Source organism: Drosophila sechellia, unplaced genomic scaffold (assembly GCF_004382195.2).
Source record: "Drosophila sechellia strain sech25 unplaced genomic scaffold, ASM438219v1 2R_2, whole genome shotgun sequence".
NCBI classification, from domain to species: Eukaryota; Metazoa; Arthropoda; class Insecta; order Diptera; family Drosophilidae; genus Drosophila; species Drosophila sechellia.
The window spans coordinates 1,319,112-1,346,052 of record NW_022611043.1 but is presented as its reverse complement, the minus strand read 5'-3'; the positions used below and the strand labels follow the sequence as shown (position 1 = coordinate 1,346,052).

The window sequence follows — 26,941 nt, the reverse complement described above, 5'->3', positions numbered from 1 at the left end:
TTTCCCCCACATAGGAAGGTATAGGTGTTTCTGCTACCGCTTGTTTGGATGGATGACGATTGTATTTAGCCATTGAGCAGGTCTTGCAGTTCAAAGTGGTTTCTGTTGCTAACCGTAGCATCTTAGGGAAAAAATAGTCCCTCAAGATTTGCTTTACGTTTTCTTGTGCTGCTCGGTGAGCTCTGTTGTGCTCTGTTATAAAAATTTCTCTCTGCTCAGTTGCATCCGTTATGTCCTGCACAAAGCTTTTCGCATGCTTGAAAGTGGTGCTTGGGAACAATTCAACTAATCGGTGCTGGATAAATGCCAAGATCGGTAGGGAAAATGTATTGCGTTAACTACTTCAGCATTTACCACGTCTTGTAATGCATTAAGAAGATTTTCTCGTTTGGAAATCTTTATTATGTGTCTCACCTTGCTATTAAACAAGATGAATGTGTCTACCGAAAAACTGTTTCTTCTTCGATTATGATTTGATTCCTGAAACAGTTTACCGTGTTGTCCGTTGTGTCAATAGTGTAAGTTAGCGACTGTTCGCTGGGTATTGTTGCTACATCTGACTGTTCGTCATTTATGACGTTTATTTTTTGGCGAGACAACGGTTCTGGCAGAAGATTTTCTTTGCCTGGTTTTTAAACCAATTTGGCGCCGTGATCATCGATAATTCCCTTCCTGCGCTTTAGTTTCGCGTTATGGTTTTTATCAGAGTTGGCAAAGGTAAGTGGTTGGTGATCGGTGAAGATCCGCAACCCTTTTACACCGTATAAGTAGTTTCGGAGGGTTTTCAGTGCCCAAACTATGGCGAGGAGCTCTCGCTCGTTGGTTGCATAATTTTTTTCACTATCTCCTGGTCCTGAGATAGTACTGCTCCTAGACCAAAACCTGACGCATCCGTTGTCAAATCAAATGGTCTCTTAAAGTCTGGGTATGAAAGCAGAACGTCTTCCGATGCCAAGATTTCTCTCAACCTGTTGAACGTTTCTTTCTGTTCTTTGGTCATATCGATGTCGATTTTCCTTGACTGATATTTGCTTGCTTTTCCATTTTCTCCCTTTAGGATATTCGTTAAAGGCCTTGCGATTGTCGCAAAGTCTTTTATAAAGCACCTATAGTAGCTTGCTAGCCCCAGAAATGATCTGAGTTCGAAAAGCGTTTTAGGTAAAGGGAATTCTTTTATGGCTTTGACCTTTTCAGGTGAGGTTCGTAGACCCCCTTGCGACATTATGAACCCCAAGTATTCAACGCTCTTTTTGAAGAACTTTGATTTCTCCTGGGATACTCTCATGCCTGCCTCCAAGAGTTTTCTTAAAACCCAATCCACGTCCTTAACGTGGTCTTCCTTTGTTTTGGAGAATATTATGACGTCATCGACGTACACGTAGCATATCTTTGAAATTCCATCTCTTAGGACATCACCAATGGCCCTTTTGGAAAATGCTTGGGGCATTTTTAAGCCCAAATGGTAATCTACAAAAATCGTATTTGCCGTTGTTTATTGAAAATGCCGTCTTTTCTCTGTCTTTTTCTGCCAGCTCTATCTGGTGAAAGCCTGACTTAAGATCAAGTGTCGTAAAAAATTTTGACTCTCCCATATTTGACAGTATTGTCGAAATTGTTGGGATAGGGTATTTATCGTCAACCGTTCTCTGGTTTAGTTTCCTAAAATCGATAACTAGTCGTTTCTTTTTTACCCCATTTTGGTCTGTTCCCTTTTTATCTACAACCCAGGTCGGGTTGTTGTAGGGAGATTCGGATGGCCTTATTACGCCGTCCGCTAGAAGTTGTCTAACCTCCGCATTGACGAATTCGGTCACACCCATGGGATGCGGGTATGATTTTGAGTATACCGGCTCCCCATCTGTTTTAATTGTGGCGATAGTATTTATAATGAATGGTAATGCCTCGTCTGGGTCAGCGAAGGCTTTGTGATTTTTAACTATCATTTGATCGAACGAGTTTTTAATAGCAAGAGGAACGTCTCCATCGTCGATTTTAATGAAGTTAACGTTTTCCGCACTAGCAAACTGGATCTTTTCAGTTCCGTTACTAGTATTTAAAACATTTCCAGTAAAATCAAGTTTCGCATTTACTTGTTTAAGTAAGTCGAGACCAATAATACCGTCAAAGTCTTTAAGATTGTTCAGAATAAAGAAGGGTGTCTTTACGTTAAACACCGAAACCATACATTTTTTATCGATTTTGGTAAAGCCATGAATTGACTTTACAGTAAAGGGTTTTTCCGCTGCCACGACGCCTTTCAGCCCCGGGAGTGGAGTAATATAATTTTTTGAGGTTCCTGTATCTAGTAATAGTTTTATTTCTCCTCCTGCCACCGTACGTGTAATGTAAGGGAGCAGGGACTTTACCCTAAAAAATTGCAGGAGTCCTCTGCATCCAGCTCGTCCTGTATTTCTAAGGCGCTTGCCTGAGCAACGGAGTCATAATCTTCTTTGTCGGTGTTTTCCTCCGGCATGAAGTTGATTTTTTGCTGAGACCGTGCCGACCGCCCTCTTTGCCATGTTGTGGTTTGTTTGGACCGGGAGGAAGGGTCAACTTCCATTGGCTCTATCGCCGGTTGGCCATTACCTGCACTGTTGTGTGGCCCTTGCTTAAAGGAACCGCTTTGATTGTTTGTTCCCTTTAGAGTTCTAACAAAATGGGGGTTCTTTTTAATCGCCCCCGAATTTTTGTTGGGTTCTCCGTATGACTGCGAACTTTTCCAACCTGCTTGTTTCTGGTTGTTCGGCCTATAGGCTCTTTCCTCGTTATGTCGGGCGAACGTGGCCGCGAAAATACTTCTGTCGTTACTTGACTCAGCTTCTTGAGTTAACGCCAATGCTGATGGCAAGTCCCGCGGTTGTGCCGGAAAAACGGCAATTTTTAATGATTTCTTTAAGCCAGATATGAACGCGTGTAAAGCGTCATCCCTGTGCTGCTCATTAAGGACGGCCGCTGCGGCTGCGTCGTGTGTCATTATTGTTTTGTTTGTAAGAAGCGTTAGCTTCCGTTCTATCTCATCATAGTATTTGAGTAGGGGTAACTCTCCCTGCCTTGACAAACTTAATTCTTGTTTTATTACGTGTGCCGGAGTTTTGTCCGCATACGTGAAGTCTAAGCGCGCTATTATGGCGTGAAAATTAAATACCGTGTTAAATGAGGCTAATACAGCAGACGCTGGACCTCTTACTTTATTTTTAGGATTCCGACGGCCTGATAATGTCGGCTGCTACCTTCGTAAGGCGCAAATATTTTGTAGGCTGCAGTGGCGGCCTGTCTCCAGGAAACATAATTTTCCTGCTTGCCGTCAAATTCTGGAACAGACTTGACCATATCAAGGGGCTCACTACACTCAATGTTTGGATTCAATTCGATTTCTTGGAATGTCTGGATTTTCGGTTTTTTATTTTTAAGTAAACTTAACTCCCCCATAATTGCGGTCAGTTTTGCTTCGAATAGTTCTTCCTGCCTTTGAAGTGCGCAGGCTATGGCGGCCTCCATATTCGCAATTTGTTCCGCCTGCATTTCTGTTGCCCTACTGTTTGACGAAATTTCAATTCTATTTATTTCTGGCACTTTTCTATGTAAAAGTTCTAGGACTTCTTCGTCTGAGGAAATGTTCCCAGTATCCCTATACATGAGACAGTTCTTTATGTAAAAAATTTTGCGCGTGTTATAGAACTAAATCAAGAGTTTGTAGAATATTAATTATACGTATTTGTTGTATTTCTTAGCAAGAGTTGAATATCAAATTAATTTGTGGTTCGCTAAAATTTCAACTCCACAACTTGCTGGATATCATTTAGTTGGTTGGTGTATTTTTATTTACTATTCTTTATTTAAATTTTCTAACACATGAGACTGTATTTATTAGCGAACTTTTGGACAAAAAGCCTACTCACATGTTATTAAATTAATTTTATTGTCGAGGTGTTTTGCCGACGGCTTTCCTTCGCCACCAGTTGCTGCTGCTGTCGTCGCTGCCGATGCCGCTTCTGCCTCTCTATTTGGTTAAGAATTTTCCGCTTGGTGAAAGTTGGGACCGTACGATTCCCAGATGACGATTTCATTGTCCTCTATTGGGATGTAGTCTGCGTTCGTATAGTCGTTAAGTCGTACCGTCGCGTCTGTCTTAACAGCTATTAGTATAAGAATTAGAATGGAATACCGTAACCTAAAAAGATATAAAAAGATTGGAAACGGGGTAAGGACTCTTGCAAAGATGTTTATCGTAGATTGTCCTTGTGGACCACCCTCCCCTTTATTAGGACCGTGGTTCCAAGGTCTGCCTCTATGGTTTCTTCTGAACATAGTGGGGAAAGCTTGTTCCCTAATCGTTTGTTGGTTTTTAAGAACACCTTTTCGCCAACTTGATAGTCCTTGTAGGTTCTATTTTTATTTACTTGATCAAGGGTCTTTTCCTGTGCTTGTTTAATTTTTCTGCTGATTTTTCCTTCGAATACCGCAGACTTCGAGTGGATAATTTCTATCGGTTTTTCATTAGTTACTGAGTGAATTGAATTGTTGTACTTGTTGGTTGCCAACAGAATCAATTCGGTTGTGTCATTTAGGCCAGTTTCCAGCTTTAAGCATCTTGCTATTTCTGCCAGGGTACTGTGAAACCTTTCTACCTGACCGTTTGAGGTGCTGTGCAGAGGAGGGGCGTTGGAAATGGTGATATTAAAATGATTTAGCAACATTGTCTTAATGGTCTCGGAATTTAAGGATCTTTCGTTATCGCAGTAAATGGTTCTTATTTTTGGAAAGAAATTTATTATGTGTAATAGGGGAGATTTTACGTCCACAATAGCCCTCGATGCGATGGTTTGCACTGTGGCAAATTTCGAAAATTTATCAATGCACGTAAGAAAAAGGGTTCCATCTGTTGTAAAGATGTCGATGTGGAGGATTTCCCCCACATAGGAAGGTATAGGTGTTTCTGCTACCGCTTGTTTGGATGGATGACGATTGTATTTAGCCATTGAGCAGGTCTTGCAGTTCAAAGTGGTTTCTGTTGCTAACCGTAGCATCTTAGGAAAAAAATAGTCCCTCAAGATTTGTTTTACGTTTTCTTGTTCTGCTCGGTGAGCTCTGTTGTGCTCTGTTATAACAATTTCTCTCTGCTCAGTTGCATCCGTTATGTCCTGCACAAAGCTTTTCGCATGCTTGAAAGTGGTGCTTGGGAACAATTCAACTAATCGGTGCTGGATAAATGCCAAGATCGGTAGGGAGCAATGTATTGCGTTAACTACTTCAGCATTTACCACGTCTTGTAATGCATTAAGAAGATTTTCTCGTTTAGAAATCCTTATTATGTGTCTCACCTTGCTTTTAAACAAGATGAATGTGTCTACCGAAAAACTGTTTCCTTCTTCGATTATTATTTGATTTCTGAAACAGTTTACCGGGTTGTCCGTTGTGTCAATAGTGTAAGTTAGCGACTGTTCGCTGTGTATCGTTGCTACATCCGACTGTTCGTCATTTAGAACGTTTATCTTTTGGCGAGACAGCGCGTCTGCAACAAGATTTTCTTTGCCTGGTTTGTAGACCAATTTGGCGCCGTGATCATCGATAATTTCCTTCCAGCGTTTTAGTTTCGCGTTATGGTTTTTATCCGAGATGGCAAAGGTAAGTGGTTGGTGATCGGTGAAGATCCGCAACCCTTTTACACCGTATAAGTAGTTTCGGAGGTTTTTCAGTGCCCAAACTATGGCGAGGAGCTCTCGCTCGTTGGTTGCATAATTTTTTTCACTATCTCTAAGGGCGCGTGATATCATTGTGATCGGGCGGCCGTCTTGAGATAGTACCGCTCCTAGACCAAAACCTGACGCATCCGTTGTCAAATCAAATGGTCTCTTAAAGTCTGGGTATGAAAGCAGAACGTTTTCCGATGCCAAGATTTCTCTCAACCTGTTGAACGTTTCTTTCTGTTCTTTGGTCATATCGATGTCGATTTTCCTTGACTGATATTTGCTTGCTTTTCCATTTTCTCCCTTTAGGATATTCGTTAAAGGCCTTGCGATTGTCGCAAAGTCTTTTATAAAGCACCTATAGTAGCTTGCTAGCCCCAGAAATGATCTGAGTTCGAAAAGCGTTTTAGGTAAAGGGAATTCTTTTATGGCTTTGACCTTTTCAGGTGAGGTTCGTAGACCCCCTTGCGACATTATGAACCCCAAGTATTCAACGCTCTTTTTGAAGAACTTTGATTTCTCCTGGGATACTCTCATGCCTGCCTCCAAGAGTTTTCTTAAAACCCAATCCACGTCCTTAACGTGGTCTTCCTTTGTTTTGGAGAATATTATGACGTCATCGACGTACACGTAGCATATTTTTGAAATTACATCTCTTAGGACGTCGTCAATGGCCCTTTGGAAAATGCTTGGGGCATTTTTAAGCCCAAATGGTAATCTACAAAATTCGTACTTGCCGTTGTTTATTGAAAATGCCGTCTTTTCTCTGTCTTTTTCTGCCAGCTCTATCTGGTGAAAGCCTGACTTAAGATCAAGTGTCGTAAAAAATTTTGACTCTCCCATATTTGACAGTATTGTCGCAATTGTTGGGATAGGGTATTTATCGTCGACTGTTCTGTGGTTTAGTTTCCTAAAATCGATAACTAGTCATTTCTTTTTTACCCCATTTTGGTCTGTTCCCTTTTTATCTACAACCCAGGTCGGGTTGTTGTAGGGAGATTCGGATGGGCTTATTACACCGTCCGCTAGAAGTTGTTTAACCTCTGCGTTGACGAATTCGGTCACACCCATGGGATGCGGGTATGATTTTGAATATACCGGCTCCCCATTTGATTTAATTGTGGCGATAGTATTTATATGGAATGGTAATGCCTCGTCTGGGTCATCGAAGGCTTTGTGATTTTGATTTTCATAATCAATTTTAATGAAGTTAACGTTTTCCGCCCTAGCAAACTTGATTTTTTCCGTTACTAGTATTTAGAACATTTAAATCCATGAATTGACTTTACAGTAAAGGGTTTTTCTGCTGCCACGACGCCTTTCAGGAGTGGAGTAATATAGTTTTTTGAGGTGCCTGTATCTAGTAATAGTTTTAATTCTCCTCCTGCCACCGTACGTGTAATGTATTTCTATGGCGCTTGCCTGGGCAACGGAGTCATAATCTTCTTCGTCGGTATTGCCATGTTGTGGTTTGTTCGAACCGGAAGGAAGGGTCAACTTCCATTGGATCTAGCGCCGGTTGGTTTTGGACATTACCTGCACTATTGTGTGGCCTATGCTTAAAGGAACCGCTTTGATTGTTTGTTCTCTTTAAAGTTCTAACAAAATGGGGGATGTTTTTAATCACCCCCGAATTTCGGTTCGGTTCGCCGTATGACTGCTAACTTTTCCAACCTGCCTGTTTCTGGTTGTTTGGCCTATAGGCTCTTTTTTCGTTATGTCGGGCGAACGTGGCCGAGAAAATACTTCTGTCGTTACTTGACTCAGCTTCTTGAGCTAACGCCAATGCTGATGGCAAGTCCCGCGGTTGTGCCGGAAAAACGGCAATTTTTATTGATTTTTGTAAGCCAGATATGAACGCGTGTAGAGCGTCATCCCTGTGCTGCTCATTAAGGACGGCCGCTGCGGCTGCGTCGTGTGTCATTATTGTTTTGCTTGTAAGAAGCGTTAGCTTCCGTTCTATCTCATCATAGTATTTGAGTAGGGGTAATTCTCCCTGTCTTGACAAATTCTTGTTTTATTACGTGTGCCGGAGGACGGCCTGATAATGTCGGCTGCTACCTTCGTAAGGCGCAAGTATTTTGTAGGCTGCAGTCTGTCTCCAGGAAACGTAAATTTCCTGTTTACCGTCAAATTCTGGAACAGACTGGACCATATCAAGGGGCTCATTACACTCAATGTTTGGATTCAATTCTATTTCCTGGAATGTCTGGATTTTCGGTTTTTTATCCTTAAGTAAACTTAACTCCTCCATAATTGTGGCTAGTTTTGCTTCGAACAGTTCTTCCTGCCTTTGAAGTGCGCAGGCTATGGCGGCCTCCATATTCGCAATTTGTTCCGCCTGCATTTCTGTTGCCCTACTGGTTGACGGTATCTCAATTCTATTTTTTACTGCCACTTTTTTTTTTTTACTTTTGGCACTTTCCGTGTAAAAGTTCTAGGACTTCTTCGTGTGAGGAAATATTCCCAGTATCCCTATACATGAGACAGTTTTTTATGTATAAAAAAAGTTTGCAGGTGTTATAGAATTAAGTCAAGAGTTTGTAGAATATTAATTATAGGTTTTTGTTGTATTTCCTAGCGAGAGTTAAATATCAAATTAATTTGTCATTTGCTAAAAATTCAACACCACTTGCTGGATATCATTTAATTGGTGTATTTTTATTTTGCATTTTCTAGCACATCTTAAAATATCTGGTTCAACAGTATATGCACTTAATAAAGAGCAGAAAAGAAAATTGGACGAAAAGTCAATTAAAAGAATACTGGTCGGTTATGAACCAAATGGGTACAAATTGTGGAATGAGAAATCGAGAAAATTTATGACAGCTAGGGATGTTGTCGTGGATGATATAAACATGTTAAAGTCAATGTTGGTACATGAAGAACACACTTTCAACTTGAAAGTGTTGATGATTCCTCAAATGAAGAAAATCTGGAGTCAGATTTACCAATGGGGGTAAATGATGAATCTGTTGATTCAAGAATAAATGTACAACATAGTGAAAATTCCACATGCCTAAAGAATGCCGATCCAGTTATAGAAACTGGTGATTTCTGCAAGAAATCAGACGCAGTGAAAGAAACAAAGATAAACCTAAACTATCGTATAGATTTTTAAAAAAATGTCTAATGAATACTCAAGTCTGTTTAAATGATATTTCCAGTACATTTGATTAAATTGAATTTCGTGATCTTTTTGGGAAAAAGCCATACAAGAACTTGATTCACATTCAGAAAAAAAATGGAGTTTGTTGCAGAAGCCTAATAATAAAAACATAGTAGATTGTAAATGGGATTTTAGTATTAAGCAAGATGAGTTTGGAAACTTAGTAAAGTATAAAGCAAGGCTAGTAGCACGAGGTTTTACACAAGAATATATGACTGATTATGATAAGACATTTGCACCAGTTGCACGAATTTCCAGATTTCCGTTTTTGTTGGCTCTTTCAAACCAATACAATTTACAAGTCCATCATATGGATGTTAAAACAGCATTCTTGAATGGAACACTAAAAGATGAAATCAACATTAAGGTTCCAAAAGGGTAGCCATATTGCGATGAGAATGCATTATTAAGCTTGTATCTTAATAAAACTATTTATGGCCTTAAACAAGCTGCAAGATTCTGGTTTGAAGTTTTTGAAAATGTGCTGAAAGATGTTAGATTTGAAAATCTAAATGTTGATCGTTGTATCTATATTTTAGATAAAGGAAATTTCTCAGATAATATCTATGTTTTATTTATGTGGACGATGTAATAATTGTCACTAGTAAATCCGAAACTATGTCTGAATTTAAATCATACTTCTAACTAAATTTAAAATGACTGATTTGAAAGAAGTTCGATGTTTTATCGGAATCAAAATTGATAGAAATTAATGTCAGATATGTCTCAGTCAATCTGCATATATAATGAATGCCTTGAGAAAGTTTAATACGGAAGATTGCAATGCAGTTAGTACACCTCTCCCAACCAAAGTATGAGGCTCTACAATCTGTAGAATCATGTGACGCACCATGTAGAAACTTGATCTACGCAGCGTCAGATGATTTATGAAAGCGAGAGTGTGTAGTTGTTCTTACCGTAAAGAGAAATAAAAGGAAAACAACCACGTTCCTATTTATTTCATGCAATATTTTCTGACAATATTTAATAATTGTATTCCACAATAATATTAATAAATAACCATAGTTTTGCATTGCCTTAACATTATTATTATTTAAATATAGCGTAGAAATAGTAATACTCTAATCTATGTACACAATATACCAAAATACATGTCTAAAATTACTTTATATTAGAATATTTGCGTGCGACGTGTGAAAAATTAATAAGGCAATGATTGTTGAGTGCTTATGACCGCACTTTCTGCCTCAAGATATGACTATTGCAATAAACAGTTTTCATATTTTAATTTATTTTATAAATTTTTATTACTCAATAGACTCGGACTTTGGGAAACTAAAGGCACCATCTTATCTTTTTTTTAATATTTGTAAAACACACTAAAGTTTTGAAATATGGTTAAAAAATAATAAAAAACAAATGTGTATAAAAAAATGTATTGTTGATTAAGTGCACAAATGAAAGTAGTGCTTTCTCATTATGGTTTCATGTAAATAATGAATGTTATATATATTACACATAATTAATTATAAACATAAATATAAATATGTAAACGGAAGCTAATTCGAGCGGCGATTTTAACAAACAAAGTGATGCTTTTCAAAGATCGGTTTAAGCTTTTTATATGGAGAATGAAACTCTCCGCCTTTTATATTTTTCCTTGTCGTCAAGCGTTTATTTCTGGGTATATTTGTGGTACTGTATTTTCATTGTTTACTAATTCAGTATTTTTTTCTTAAACTATTTCAATATTTTGGTTTATTTTTTTTATATATTTTCGGTTTTGTTATAGGTTATTGTAATGTTGTTTGTTGTTTCATATAAAAATAAAATATTGCAATTTTAGCAAAGACATACAATAGGATTATTAATATATATCTATAATTTTTGTATAGCTCTTATTATTAAACATTTTATTTTTTTTTATTTCTAGGTGTGATATATCCTTATCTTTTGTTACAGTGTGTTTGGTGAATATTAGGTTAATGTATTGTTGAATATTATTTGATATTGAAAGGCTGCACAATTGAATACTTTTATAATTTTGTTATTTTCAATAAAAATGTCTTGATTTTTATGATTTTTCGAGTCATATACAACGTTACAAGTATTGTCGTCGTGCGTCACATGTAGTTGCCTTAAACGGCTACCCCACGCATTGGTTCCCGAAAGAAAGGGCAGACTAATCCGTGGTAGTAGAACACGTTTTATTCTGGAAGAATTCAATGATTCACAATTGCAACTAACTTAACTTATTAGCTCACCGCAGTGTGTCCTCCAACTCTTACACGACAATGAAAAGCTAAATTTTCCCGGCAATTTTCAATGGCGAAAAACAATGTGCCCAGACACATATGGGCTTACAAATCCTTCCACATTCGGACTTCTCAAAAATACTAACTAGCCTATCGATAACAATATTCGATCCGCGACATTCCCGACCCCGTGAAGAACCGCTTCACTCAAATCCAAAACTGCAAGTTTAGAGACGGGTCGCATCATTGTCCTAGATAGGCCGTTGTCGTTCACGCGCACCTTAGCGCGTCTGACGACTCCATCAGCTCCGCTGTAGATCTCCTCCACGATGCCCTTGCGCCACTCTCGTCGGGCCAAGGCAGGATCGCAGACGAAGACCATATCACCCTGGTGGATGGGCTCCGTTCGGCGGCACCACTTCTCGCGGCGCACAAGCGTAGGCAGGTACTCCATGACCCACCTCCTCCAGAAACGGTCTCGTAGCAGGCGAGCAACCCTCCACTGCGTCCTCGTAGAACCCTCCTTGGGCAGCTACGCATCCAATCCAGGCGTATCCGGCAGATTGGCTACTCCCTTGAGTAGATCGTTTGGCGTCAACGGCGCCTCCTGGTCCGCATCCACAGGCAAGTGGGTGAGCGGACGCGAGTTTACAATATTCTCAGCCTCAATCAGGAAACTGTCCAATACATGGTCCCTCGGCGCAACTTCCTTCAGGGTATGACGCAGTACTCTCTTGACGCACTGCACCAGGCGCTCCCAAACTCCGCCCTCAGACGGGTTCGCTGGACAATTAAAAACCCATTCAATGCTTCTGCTTGACAACTCACTCTGAAGCTTCTCCATCTCGAATACGTCACCAAAGCGCCTGGCTTCCCTGTCAGCTCCCACGAAGTTCTTGCCGTTATCGCTGCGCAGTCTATATACTGGCCCTCTACGGCAGACGAAGTTCCTGATCGCAATTATGCAGGAATCCGTCGACAGGTCATGCGCCAGCTCCAAGTGAATCGCCCTTGTCGTCAAACACGTAAACAAGGCGACCCAACGCTTCTCCTTGTGACGGGAAACAGTCACCAGCAGTGGCCCAAAATAGTCCAGTCCTGTGTATTTGAATGGACATCCACTCGCATCCAGTCTGTCTTCCGGATGGGGTCCCATTATCGGCGGCATCGGCCGCGCTCGCTGCAACTTGCACTCGTTGCACGATGAGATGACTCTCCGCATCACACGCCTCATCTTTGTGACCCAGAACTTTGTCCGGATCTCCGCAATCGTAGCATCCACATTTTGATGTTTCATCCTGGCGTGGAAGTCTCTCACAATCAGCTCTGTCAGACTGTGCCTGTGTGACAGTGACAGGCCTCCTCGCACTGTACGGCATGCACAGTGCGGCATCAATCCTGCCGTAAGCTCGCAGAATCCCGTCCTTGTCTAGGTAGGGCACCAAACCTCGAATGTCGCTTGATCTACCGACGTCCTGTCCAGTTTCCGCCGACCTCATCTCGTCGGGGAACGACTCCAATTGTGCCTGTCTGACCAACAGGTTCTCCGCGGCCTTACATTCTGCTGCAGTAAGGCCGTATTCCTCGAGCTCGTTTCGCTGTTTGCGGCACCAGCGCGCAAACCGTAGGACCCAGGCTGTGGTCCTCAGCAGGCGACTGAAGCTCGAGAATCTCTGAAACGGAATAACAAAATCGTCTGCCGCAACTAATGCAAACTCACTGGGCATCTCTTCTTCATCAGGGGCATCTGGAACACGCTCAGTTCCTTCCTCAGGCCCCGGCCAGCTGGCTGCTTATACCGGCGGTGGGTGCTGCCGATTCATCTCAGCACCGTCTTAGAATCCGTCCATAACACCAGGTCCGTGATGACCACACTGTGCTCCTCCTTGACAGTGTTCATCAGCCTGGTTCCAAGAACTGCTGCCTGTAGCTCCAGCCGTGGGATCGTCATCGTTCTCATTGGGGCACACTTCGTCTTCGCACTCACGAAGCTCACCTGCACGTCGTCGTCCTCATATGTGACCCTCCAATAGGCCACCGCCGCGAATGCTGCCTGACTAGCATCCACGAAGACGTGCAACTCTACGGCCCGGACTGCTCCACGCCCAAAATAATGGCGCGGACATCGGAACTGTCCCACGGCGTCCATCTCTTTGCGCCAAAGCGCAAAGGCTTTGCTTAACTCCTCCGGTAGTGGTTCGTCCCACTGGATCTTCTGCCTCCAAATCTCTCGCAGCAGCAGCTTCGCTGTAACCATGAGGCAGCACAGGAATCCCAGGGGATCAAACGTTGACATCACCAGGCTCAAAAATTCCCTCTTCGTAGGGACTCGATCTCCACTCAGGACGCTGCTTGACACTCGATGATACTCCACGTTGAATCTGAAGTCATCTGTTGCTACTTGCCAACGCATTCCGAGGATCTTCTCTTCAGCCTCACCCCATCCGACGCTCTTGACTCGACCAGGTCCTAAAGCCGTCTCCACGGTGGATGAGCTGGATGAAAACTGGCATAATTCGAATCCAGCATCCTTGTGTATCTCCTTCACTCGGGTAGATACGCTGATAGCCTCGCTCTCTGTAGCGAAACTGTCCACATAGTCATCGACATAATGGTAGTCGGTGATGGCCTTGACCGCTCTCGGATCCGAATCCCGATACTTCAGGGCATTCATAGTCTTCACGTAATGCGCAGCGCTCGGCGAGCAGGCTGCTCCAAACGTCATTACGTTCATCTCATAGACATCCGGATCTCTCTCGTCGTCGCCATCTCTCCAGAGGAATCGTTGGGAACATCTATCCTCGGGTCGGATCAGCAATGGTGGAACATCTCCTTAATGACACCGCAGACTCCGACGGCTCCCTCTCTGAAATGAAAGAGCACAGCTGGCAAAGGCTTATAGTGCTGAGGCCGTTTGTCCAGCTCCGAGTTTAGCGAGGTTCCTCCAACTTTGGCTGCAGCATCAAACACAAGCCGTACCTTGCCGGGCTTGTTTGGGTTTTCGACACCAAAATGTGGCAAATACCATAGGCGATCGCTCCTTACCGCGACCTCCTCCGGCTGCAGCCTCCTCGCGTATCCTTTAGACACGTAATCCTTTATAATCCGATCGTATTCCTGCGCCAACGGCTTGTTGCGCTTCATCTTCTTCTCGACGTTGACCAGCCTCCTGTACGCCATCTCATAGCTCGGTGGCAGCACAACGTGGTCGTCCTTCCAGAGTAATCCCGTCTGGTAGCGACGCCCCACTTTCACCGTGGTGTCTTCGAGTATCCTTTGGGCCCGAACATCGTCGCTGGCTGCGACCGGCGGCGCGGTCTTCACTCCAAAGTTCTCCATGTCGAAATAGTCCTCCACCATCTTCTCCATCGCGTCATCCACTGACACGGCAAGTAGGCAGGACCTCGGTGACGGCGTGGTCGGTTGCCCACTTACAGGCCCAAACACAACCCAGCCCAGCTCGGTTGCGGCCGCATACGGTCCCTCTCGAGCGAACCGCCTCGTCCTAAGTGGCAACCCCAGATGTCCGTGATCCAGGCCGATGAGCAGCTTCGGCACCACGTTGCTGTAAGGCTTCATCGGCAGACGCGCATCCCTGTGCACGCCCTGGTCATCTCGTCGGCTCAATGTCTGCATCGGCAAACTCAAACTCGAAACGGCATAAACGTTTCTCAATACATGGCGAGTGGGCTTTCCAACTCCACTTATCTTCAGACTCACCACGTTGGTAGGCTCTCTGGTTGACTTACCTCCAAACCATTGGATATTTAGCTGCCGACGCTCTCCTTGCACTCCAAGATCCCTTCGTAGTTCGTCATCGATCATCGTGACGGAGGATCCCTCATCTAGGAGCGCATACGTATCCACCTTTCGCCCCGCTCCGTACAGCGTAACCGGCAGTATACGGAACAGTAGATGGCCTCCTTCGGCGTCAACGCAGCTCAAATTCCTCTGCATGGGCGCTCCCGCTTCACGCGGAGCTCCTCTCTCCAGGCTGTTGCTGGGAACGGCTGGCTGCCGGTTCCTCTCCTGGTCCCTGTGACCATCTCGTAGCGAAGGCCTCCTGGCCGGGCTGCGTCTGGAAACTGCTGGCTGCTGGTTCCCTTCGTGGCGTCTGAAGCCACCTCGCTGCAGCGGCCTTCGCTCCTCGTCCGCACCATGTAGCAGACGGTGATGCTCGCTTCGGCATCCATTAATCTGGCACTCACCTTGCGTATAGCAGGATCTAGCCGTGTGCCCGCTTCGCAGGCAATTGAAGCAGAGCCGATGCCTCTTCACATTGCGCCACCTTTCCTGTGGCGAAGCTCCAATAAATTTTCTGCACTTCAATATTCCATGCTGTCCTCCACAGATGGGACAACCTCCATGCCGATCATCCTGTTGATCGCATTCATTATGGTCGACGCTTGCATGTAGAAGTCGACGCCTCGGCTCCTTTCCCTCGACGTCCAAAACCGTGCACACCACGTTCGCGTACTCCTGTAACCACGCGCTGAAGTGGACTACAGTGGGAAAGGGCGCAATCGTTGCAGCATGCCTGGCCTAGTCCACTCGCTTGCTCGTTGGCAGCTTGGCCACAAGCTCCTCCATGAGGGTTGGGTTCCCCAGGTGTTGCTCTGCCTTCCCTGACTGCAAGAAGGCCGCGAGGTTACTCATTCGGGTTGCGAAGGGAATGATCTTCGCCAAATTGTGCTCCGAAATTGGCTGCACCTCTCGCACGTTGTTGAGCTGGCTGCGTATAAGCTGCTCCGGTCGGCCGAACCTAAAGCGCAGCTGCTCCATCACGGCGCTGACATTCCCTGGGTGAATCAATAGCGCCTTCACTGCCTCGCGCGCTTCGTCCTTCAGCGCCTTCAACAACCTCTGGTTCTTCTCCAGGTCCGTGCAGTTGTACGCTCGGGTCGTCTCCACGAACGCACAGCTGAAGATCGGCCACTCCTCGGGCTGCCCTCCAAATATAGGCAAGTCCGGAAGCTTCCTTGGCCCATATGCTCCCCGGATTCCACTCGGCGTCGTCGCGGCGTAGGATCCGACAAGTGGCGATGCTGTTGCCGCATTGTGGATGCTCACGCCCGGTAGCACGAGTCCATGCACTGGCTGCGCAGTGCCTGTTGCACACAGTGGCTCCACAAAATAGTTGGTAGTCGTTAGCAATGGCGGTCCACTCGAAGATGGCGGCAGCGTGCAGGCCGCACCGCTCGCACCGTCACCGTTGTATGGCACCGACCCGACCCCGTTATGTAAGGTCTCTCCGTTAGATGTGGGTATTGGCTGGCCGCTCCAAAATGGCGGCCGCCCCGACGCTCCACTGTTGGCGCCAACTGCGCTTGGGCACCGCAATTGGCGGTGCTCACACTTTCCAGGGATCTAGCCTTCTCCAGCTCCCTCTCCAACGCTGCGATCCTTTCCCATGAGTTCCAACACGAGGGGCTGGTTCACCTCCGGTACTGAACTCGCAGCTGTGACAGCAGTACTTTTAGGTTGGGAAGCTACTGTAGTCACCATAGTGGCCGGGCAAGGAATCGACGCAGCCGTGATGTTCACCCGCGTCCGAGTTCCTGCTCTACTACTGGCTGGCTGCTGACTCACTGTTGTTATAGGGGTGGCTTCCCCTCCGTTCAGCCGGGCACTCCTCCTGGGGGAATGCTGCATCTTCCCCAGCTCCAAAATGGCGGCGCCTCTGCGCGTCCAAAATGGCGTCTCTGACGCCTCGTGCCTCTGGCTGCGGCCACGGATGCTTGGCGCTCCTTGCGCCTTCTGACCGCTGGCTGCGGTCTCCACAAATGACGCTTCTTGCGTCTCCTTGTCGCTGGCTGCGACTCGTTCGTACCGGCGTTCGACGCTGGCTGCGTCCCTCTATGTCGCTGACTGCGACGCCACTGTCGCTGGCTGCAACTCCTCTGCCGGTACGTAGCGCTGGCTGCGCTCACACAAATCCTGGCTGGCCGTCTAAACCGTCACTCCAGCTCCGGCAACTCTCTAGCTGGCCGTCTAAACCGTCATTCCAGCGCGAGTTGCCCCTGCAGTCGGCCTAGGACTGCGAATAAAAGGTTGTCGTCGTGCGTCACATGGAGTTGCCTTAAACGGCTACCCCACGCATTGGTTCCCGAAAGAAAGGGCAGACTAATCCGTGGTAGTAGAACACGTTTTATTCTGGAAGAATTCAATGATTCACAATTGCAACTAACTTAACTTATTAGCTCACCGCAGTGTGTCCTCCAACTCTTACACGACAATGAAAAGCTAAATTTTCCCGGCAATTTACAATGGCGAAAATCAATGTGCACAGACACATATGGGCTTATACAAATCCTTCCACATTCGGACTTCTCAAAAATACTAACTAGCCTATCGATAACAATATTCGATCCGCGACAAGTATATTAGGTTACGTATTGAATGTAAAATGGCATACGTTATTTCTGGAAAGTACAAGTTGCATGTTCGTGTTAAAGAAAGACTATGCAATAGTCTTTTATAATACTCTTTGTTTGGGTTTTTAAAACATTATTATTGTGTAGATAAAATCTGCCCTCTATATTTTCATAAATAATTTGTCCATTATTGTTGTGGTAAGGGGAGATAAGGAAAGTCAGCTGTTCAAGTGTATTTGTTGGAATATGAGACATTAGGAATATTTCGTTAGTAGCGGTGTTATACCAGGCAGAAGTGTTTATGTTCATTAAATTTCTAAAGTTAACGTTACCAAGGTTGTCGTGCTTTAGAAGTTTTGGATTAAATAGTATTCCTAGAATTGTTAGCTGTGAACCCATTTCAATGCCTTCGATATATTCGGTAAAATATTATTATACAGCACGATGACTATGGTACGCCTATGTAATATAATCTAGGTTCGTTCTGAAAGGGGCATTCTGGACTAGACTGTCAAATAAAGTAGAAGTACTTCAAGGTCAGAAATGGTCAAACCTACAAAATGAACCCGGCTGATCTCAAAAAATTTGCAGTCACCCAATTAAAAAGGTCGCTTTCACAGTTTGGCTTACCAAGCCGAGGTATTAAAGCTGAATTTATGGCTCATCTAGGCAAATATTGCCTGAACAAAGGGACCAAGCTACAGAGAAAAAAAAACCACAAAACAATCGGCACAGGAAGGCGTTGTCGAGAATATTCCAGATCGAAATTAACTTCTCAGAATCATCACACAACTGAGGGCAGCACTTAATACCCAGCAAAACAAGTTGCAACGGGCGAAAGCGCTTGGCGCAATACAATAACAACAGCAGCAAGACGTATACAACAAAAGCAGATAGTTGGCAACGGTTACAATTAAGGCAACACTGAGAGCCCAATAAATAATTTATCGAGTGGCAACGCTGACGGCAATCATGGAGAGAGGCAATTTACCAGGGCCGGATCAGCAGTTTCATTATCTTATGCCAAGGAAGCTACCGATTTCAAAGGGAATATTTGCGCACGCAACTGGGTTGACTACCTTAAAAACAAAGGCCAAATCCATAATCTAAATGATGACTGCCTACGAATGTTGTTCCTTGCCAAACTGAAAAGTGATGCACAGCTTTGGCTACACAATTTAATTTGAGATGATTGTCGTCGCTAATGAATCAATGAGACATTTTATGAACCAATATGGTTTGAGCATGAATCTAGCAAGCCTTGGCATTAATGAAAACATGTATAATATGGTTAAAATATCTGGTAAAAGAATCAAAAACTAGCAACTGCCGTTGTAGCCAATTGCGATTCCCAGTGAAACTGTTATAGAATATGAGGAAGTTCAGAAAAAAATATTCGACAATTTAACTGTTCCAGAAAATAAAACGATTAAGGAAAAGCTAGCAGAATGTGAGACAATTGATGAAAAAATTAAATGAAGTTAATAAGGAAAACGAAGTGGAAAATATAAATTTTAATTTTTGTGAATCCATTAGTGCAATTAAAATTTTTAAGAATGCCTATGGCATTGTGTTTATAAGACTAGTCAAGAAGTACCTGCGATTTTTTATCACTAAGAAATGAATTATAGCAGATAACAAGGGTTTTTATGCTTTTACGTACTTCCCAATTCCTAAAAAAAGTACACAATGTCAAAATTTCTTATTATTATGTTCCTAATCCAGAAGTTTTATAAAAAATTTCTCTCTAATTCTTCCTATAGATTTAAAAATACAGAAAATTAAGAAAGAATTAGAGAGAAATCAGCACAAGCTTTTTGAAATGGGAAATGGCGGTTGTGAACAAAAAAATAAGAGAAGCCGTTTGAACATCGACAATTACGGACCAGTAGTGGCAGGAAGAGGGAATAAGAGGGAAGGGAATCTTCCCTGATTATCAGAAAGCCGTTACTCACCTTGACCAGGTGAGACCCATCATTTTCGAAATTGGGCAACATGAATGGCCCATGTTTGCGCTGTTTCTTTAGAATCTGTATGGTCAATCTCAACCTTGGTATACCGATAGAAACTGGCAAGACGATGAATAAAACGAAGAAATGTCGGAACATTTTTAAAAATGTTGGCACGGCAAATTTTATTTGGCATATCGATAGAAATTTAAAAGACCAATAAAATTATGAAAGAAGAACAAAGATTTTTCAAAATGTGGTCGTGGCAGTTTTGGGCGGCTTGTGGGCGTCTGAGTAGGCGTGGCAAAATGTTTTTTTGCAAATCGAAAAAAACATAAATGAAAAAATATCCAAGAAATCTCTGTCTACTTATTGATCGAGCGAGTTACCATGCCCAGCATTAACCCCCCTCAACAACCACCTCCGCCTATGAAGCCCGCCCGGTAGGCGACATCAGCAAAGTGCCAACGCTGTATATATATATATTGATCACGAGCTACCATGCCAGCATAGCCTCGTCCCCCGCTACCTGAAACTCTGTTGCACCCGATGATGAAATCGGCATGAACACACACACACACACATATTCACACATACTGAGTGGTGGCGACGCTCTCGACGTTGAAATTAACATGAAACTACACACACACATACACACTGCGTAATCGCGACGTCCTCGTCTAGACTCGCTATCTAGAACTAACGGGATCAAAAGCACTGCTGCTTGCCCGTGCGTATACATTAAGAATAAAGCTTTCATCATTCTTGATCTTGACACCAAACCGAGCAGTTGATTTATTTAAAGTGCCTGGGCAGCAACTAACTAAGAGTAGAGAAAGGAGGACCCCCGATCCAACGGAGGCACTCGTAACTGGCGCAGCCGGACTAGAACTAAAAGGATTAACAACGCCTTTCACGTTCTTCGTTCCACTTCTGTAAACGGGTAAGTAAGTGAACAAGTGGCAGAAAAAAAAAAACACAAGTTTGAGGAGCCAAGTGTAAATATATGGTTCTCAAAAAAAGAGAAGAAAAGGAAAAAACTTCACACAAACAAGTTCAACAGTGACATACAGTATAATTACAAACTATTGTGACCGAATATGTGCACATCAATCGCTGAAAGGGCACCGGGATCACACATAAAAAAAAAATGTCTTTACATTCAAAGTGACCGAATATGTGCACATCAATCGCTGAAAGGGCACCGGGATCACTTATGACATACATAAAAAGTTAACATCATTCAGTGCTATGGCCAAATATGTGTACATCAATCGCTGATGAGACACCGGGACCATACATAAATAAGCAAAACAAATAAATCTAGTTCAATGTTGTGGCCGAATATGTGTACATCAATCGCTGAAAAGGCACCGGGACCACAACATTGAAAGAAATTAAACAATAAATCAGTAATAAAATCACTATGTGTGTCAGGTTGAACCTTTCCTTAAAAGCCATATACTTGTTCGCGAATGTTCCCAATTGAGAAACATTTGTCAAATTACAAATACACTCAACTTACTACTTCGGATTGTGTTACTGCCATGTGTTCATTTACTTATACAAACTGAATATAAATTTTTTATACTTACTAATGTACATAATATATTACAGTCAAACATTGGAGCCAACACTTACTTAGAAAGAAACAAACGGATTCATATTATAAATACACACTACATTTTAAGATTATCTATATATAAGATTACAATTACTTAATTACACCTTATTATTTAAGCTAAAACATTATTACACTAAACATATACACAACATATAGGTACACGTATACAAAAGTATATAAGCACAATAACACATATACCATATTTTTAAGTACAACACACAGACTACACAAATCAAAAACACCTACATGCCAAAGAGAATTCCGAAACTGCACCTGGAGGCATTGGCAACAACCGGGAAAATGGACTACATAACTCAACAATACTTTACCGCTACGTACCTTGCATTGAGCATAGTACTAATACTTGTGATCTGTCTCCGAACCTGTAAAAGGCAGAAAACGATTTTTACCCAGCAACCCACCCACACACCTCACGTTGTCGAGTCGGCTATCCCTTCGTTATGGCCATCTCTCCACACTAGGGGGGGAGGAGTTACCATGCCCAGCATTAACCCCCCTCAACAACCACCTCCGCCTATGAAGCCCGCCCGGTAGGCGACATCAGCAAAGTGCCAACGCTGTATATATATATATTGATCACGAGCTACCATGCCAGCATAGCCTCGTCCCCCGCTACCTGAAACTCTGTTGCACCCGATGATGAAATCGGCATGAACACACACACACACACATATTCACACATACTGAGTGGTGGCGACGCTCTCGACGTTGAAATTAACATGAAACTACACACACACATACACACTGCGTAATCGCGACGTCCTCGTCTAGACTCGCTATCTAGAACTAACGGGATCAAAAGCACTGCTGCTTGCCCGTGCGTATACATTAAGAATAAAGCTTTCATCATTCTTGATCTTGACACCAAACCGAGCAGTTGATTTATTTAAAGTGCCTGGGCAGCAACTAACAAAGAGTAGAGAAAGGAGGACCCCCGATCCAACGGAGGCACTCGTAACTAGCGCGATAAACCTCAAGACTAGATACCAGGTGTTGAGTGATCTGCAATCGTAAACCGTCAACTTCTTGAATACAATAAGTTTTTCTTATTTATGTTTCGATGGTTACCGTAATTTTTGAATTTTAAATAATCCAACTAATAAATTATTTTCTTTTGCTTTAGAACTATCCATTATTAGGCAAAAGTCATTAAAAAGTGACCAAGAGCTGGAGATATCACATAGAAAAGCAAAGGAATTACAAATATTTATTAAAAAATTTACATCGAAATTGGAACTGCTTAACGACAAGATATATAAAAAAAGGATTCACCATGATGTAGAGGAGAGTGAGTTCGACCACGAACAGGCTGAGCAAACTCAAAAACTAAAGGTATACTTTACGCTTTATTAATTCGTTGTATAAATCCCTTTTTTTTGTAGATTGCTGAGCTGGAAATACTTAAATTGGAAGGAAAAATTGTTGAGCTACAAAACGAAATTGAACTTCACAAAGATCTTGTAATAGATAACCATAGGGAAACATTATCGTGGGAAACAAAATACAAAATGATCGAAGAAACTATTAAATGGGCGAAATTAGAGCGCTCTGTAAAAGGTGAAATCGGTCTTATGAAAACTGAAATACACCGCATGAATATAAGATATAGTCAACTTAAACGAGCACAGGAAAGTCTTGTTTTGGATCTAGAACATTGCGTTATGCATCGTGAACAAATCTTTGTAAATGCATCGGTCAAGGAGCACTTACAAGCCAAATTTAAGAAATTAAAAAATACTTCTCAAATTCAGGTTAGGCTTGATGAAGTTCACAATAGGACTAAGCTCATAAGTAATGAAATAACGTTTTTATCGGAAAAGCAATTAATTGATGACATTAATAAAATTGAACGTATGATTTATATGCTCCGTAGAATTCAGTCAGATCTTAACGATATCATTAAGGAGGATGTCAACATTCAGGATCGAATAGAAGAAGGAATATTAGCTAAGCATGCAAACTTGGAACAAATAATACGAAAACAGATGAGAGCAAAAGCTTATAAAAGGCTTAATACTTTAAAATCACAGCAAGTAATGCTCCGTTCAGAGTTGACAGTTCAACAGCTATCTCAAAAGCAAAGCGAGCTAAATTATAATCTTACAGAAATTGCAAAGGCTCTTTTACTAGACTATCCTAAAAAGAAATCATATGTTTTTAAAGTACTTCATGTTCTTAATGACTAGAAATACAATAAAAAATATAAATTGTCATAATACAGATAAAAATAGTGTTGTGATGTTTGACAGCCCGCGGTTTCGGAAGAAATAAAACCTAGATCAAGTTTTTAAATTTCCAAATTTTTTATTTAAATTATATCGAAAAAGCAGAACTTGGTATAACAGTTTAATACAATTGTTTTCAAAACAGTAGTTCGGCTCAATAATTTGGCGTTTACTTTTAAAGTGTTTAAAGTGAGATTAAAAAACTCGTCCAAAATAGCGAAAAATTCAGGAATTTGTGGGCTACTTTTGTACTATTTGCCATTTTACTAAACAGCAGCAAGCACTTCAGTGAGAAATTACTCTCGCATTAACAATTTCAAAGCCTTTTACAAGTATACGGTGATGTCACGGTACGAGCACAGAAGTCAAGCTATAGACACGAGACACAATCTTTGATCCCCCTGCGATATCTACCTGGTGACAAACATTTAAAGGAACAAACATCATCCACGATTCAGGTAAACAAAGTGTCACAGACTTGTCCATGCTTAAGACTTGAATTAATGCCCAAGTAGATGCTAAACCTAAATTGTAGATACGTTTACTTACCTATGAGATGTTGTCTCTTCTCAGTTTCAGACTTCATATAGTATGCCATTCTCTACCAACCTTAATATAAGCCCTAGCATTTCCTTTGCTAGCGTTCTTAAATCAGGAGCTAAGTCGTCTGCCACAGATAACCCAAGGGTTTTCATACAGTGCTTCAGTCGACAAATATAAATGTGCATGACTACCTGTAGCCACAGTCAACCGGCCTAGAACCGACATAGATTTCGCACCAGCAAAGAATTAGAGTTCATAACGTCCATGCAAAACTATGCAAGTGCTCATGAACAATCAAATTATTTTCATACAGTTGCTTGTGTCATCTTAGTCAACATGATTCCATAACAATGTATAATGGTGTTCACCGGACCGATCGTCCTCGCTCTAGCACCGGTCAAATTGCTGACCAAGCATTTGGCCGGAAGCTCGCACATAGCCGTCAAAGGCTCTGCACATTGACAGAGGCCGCTATGAAGCCTTTTCTTTGTTAGCTTTTAAGCAGTTCGTTTTGGATATTCAATGAATAAAGAGCACAAGCTCATGAAACAATAACTCCGACTACCTGTCGTTAATCACTTTATTTTACAATAGCTAGCTATTGAGTCTACTACTGAGTCTTTAGGCCAGTAGCCAAATGTCTTCCCGACATAATCATTCTAGATCTCACCACCCTACGCCTCTGCGCGCGGAAGAGTAAAAGGATATTCATCCACCGGCCAACTAGCGAATCAACCAGAGTGACTGGGGAGATTTACCCCCTGCGGCACCAGAAAATAATGAATTTATATGCGGAATGCTAACGGCGTTTTGCAGAAAAAGCCTGAACTTGCACAATTTTTGAATGATAACGTTGACTCACCTCACAAACAAGTTCTAGGATATCAGTTCTACTCCACAAATCACCCGGATGGCAAGGCCCATGCAGGCACCGGTATATTGGGATTAGCATTAAACACCACATTTTTAACAGATTCAAAAAATATAATATTTGCAGTCCACCTCAATAAGTCTCCAGTCTGCAATCTGGTTTCTCACCCGGTTTCCACACTTCGCTTCCCAATATTTATGGAGAATTTGTTTGGAATTCTTTAATTCACTAGGTTAGAGAATAACTGCATTTGGCAACTACAATGTAAATCACCTGGTCTTGAAACCACAACGGGAAAGCAGCTGGTTATTGTGATTATCAAGCCGCAAAATAAGCTGGCCATACTGACTAGCAGATCTCAAAAAGCTGCGAAACTTAAGTGATCTTGCTATCATTAAAGATTTCCAATCATTCTTATGCTTATGCACCAGCCACAGAAAATCGAGCGCATTTATGAGCTTACAACCTATAGAACCAACTGGACAAGATTCAAGAAACGGTATCAATTTCTAATACTACTAAAAAATAACAAAAAACTTGCGCTGCGTCGTTGTCCCTAGAACCTGTATGCTGAATCTCAACCCTCTAGCTTTTATAGTTCCTGAGATCTCGTTTATACTGTCAGACGGACATGGCCAGATCGACGTGATATTGATCCTGATCTAGAATATATATACTTTATATAGTCGGAAACGCTTTCTTCTGCCTGTTAAATACTTTTCTACGATTCTAGTATATCCTTTTACTCTACGAGTAACGGGTATAAAATAAAGAGAAAGAAGAAATTATTACAAGCTTTTAAGAAAAGAGCTAGACACATGTGAATGCGCTAGGCTTCACAGAGCAATCTCAAAAGGAGTGCCAGAATCAAATCAGGCACTACGTACGGAGGATACATTCTATTCTATACGAAGTAAGGAGAAACTTGAGATACTACTAGCAACTCTTCTCCGCCGTCTCCCTAAAACCCTCACACCAGAGCTGCTAGTTCGTCGCACTCTCATGTTGCAACATTGTCGGCGGTAACAGCTCAGCAAATCGGAGACATTCCCCAAATCTGATGGATCAGCAGATTCGCGATCACCAAGCATAGTATACATATATTATTATGTTCTTATATTAGAATTCAGTCTTAAGCAAACTTCTGAACAGAAAGCATTCTAGACATTGACCTGTATAATTAAATTACTTAAATAATTAAACTATTGAATTGAATAATTAAACTACATAACTGAGTATTATTTGGAGACCTGGAAATTGTCTTACCTGCAGCTAACTGGTAAAAGAATTAACCGTAGTCGTCTGATTGCTTACCTGGTGTATCACTACTATCATATCGTAACTGGCGCAGTCGGAAACTAGACTAATGCAACTCCCCTTCATCATAGTTGTATTCAAGTGAGTAGAGTAAGAGAACAAAATGCCAATACACATACAAGTTACACAAAATAAAGAAAATTATCAAATAAAATTAATTGTTCAAAAAATACACCGCAAGAATTGACATGTTGGAATAATATACTACAGTGAAATTACACGAGAGATTTTTTTAAAAATAAAACAAAGAGTTTCTGACCATGTTGGAATTCAAATAGAACAAATTCATTGGTCGGAATATATAAAAAAAATAATAAAACAAGTGTCTGACTATGTAGGAGTTCAAATAGAACAAATACATTGGTCAGAATATAAAAAAAAAATGAAAAGTTTCTGACCATGTAGGAGTTCAAAGAGAACAAATACATTGGTCAGAATATATCAAAAACAAAAGAAGGCGTCTGCCAATGTATGAGTTCAAATAGAACAAATACATTGTTCAGTATATGTTAAAATATGATATGATTTAAATCAAAGAATCTAAAAAATGAACATTAATGTTGTAGATCAAAATGTAGATCAAACAAGTGTGTGGTTGAGGCTCGTTGGTTGGAGCATAATAAGTGAACCGTGTCAAACCTGTGTGAAAGTTGGCCTCGACCTTTTGGCTGCATGTAAATTGAGTTCGATATAACCAAATTACGGATTGCCGACGGTCGAGTACAATTTCGAAAGCAGCTCAACGGCTACGATACACTGGCGTGTCGAGCGGTTGGGTTGATGTTCGAACAGATTGCCGACGATCGAGTACAAGTTCGAGTGCAGCTCAGCAGTTACGATGCACTGGCGTGTCGAGCGGTTGGGTTGATGTTCGAACAAGTTGCAATTGGCACTCGTGACGTGGTTGACTCTCAATCATTACAAATTGATTTACCCAAAATTGCT

The 26,941-nt window shown here is 42.2% G+C and overlaps 3 protein-coding genes across 6 annotated transcripts in view; 1 reads left to right on the top strand and 2 right to left on the bottom strand.

Annotated features, from left to right (window-relative positions):
* Positions 1 to 24,363, top strand: part of LOC116802437 (coiled-coil domain-containing protein 40) — a 104,431-nt gene extending 80,068 nt beyond the window's left edge. For 2 of the 4 annotated variants that reach the window (XM_032726914.1, XM_032726913.1), the window contains exons 5-6: positions 22,164 to 22,372; positions 22,423 to 24,363. In XM_032726914.1, the coding sequence (XP_032582805.1) occupies positions 22,164 to 22,372; positions 22,423 to 23,226 (1,013 nt within the window). In that variant the 3' untranslated portion in view covers positions 23,227 to 24,363. Of the gene's footprint in view, positions 1 to 19,764; positions 20,339 to 21,012; positions 22,031 to 22,163; positions 22,373 to 22,422 lie in introns of those variants that run through there. The other 2 variants (XR_004362737.1, XR_004362739.1) reach the window with 2 other exon arrangements.
* Positions 10,748 to 12,874, bottom strand: LOC116802440. The gene is made up of 2 exons (XM_032726919.1): positions 11,082 to 12,874; positions 10,748 to 11,029 (listed from the first exon to the last, which is right to left on the bottom strand). Exon 1 carries the CDS (start codon positions 12,463 to 12,465, stop codon positions 11,605 to 11,607), a length of 861 nt encoding a protein of 286 aa, XP_032582810.1. The 5' UTR covers positions 12,466 to 12,874; the 3' UTR covers positions 10,748 to 11,029; positions 11,082 to 11,604.
* Positions 13,807 to 18,240, bottom strand: LOC116802439. The gene is made up of 3 exons (XM_032726918.1): positions 16,835 to 18,240; positions 15,984 to 16,788; positions 13,807 to 15,933 (listed from the first exon to the last, which is right to left on the bottom strand). The coding sequence occupies exon 3, from the start codon at positions 15,027 to 15,029 to the stop codon at positions 13,884 to 13,886; it is 1,146 nt and encodes a 381-aa protein (XP_032582809.1). The 5' UTR covers positions 15,030 to 15,933; positions 15,984 to 16,788; positions 16,835 to 18,240; the 3' UTR covers positions 13,807 to 13,883.
* Positions 24,364 to 26,941: the final 2,578 nt, after the last annotated feature.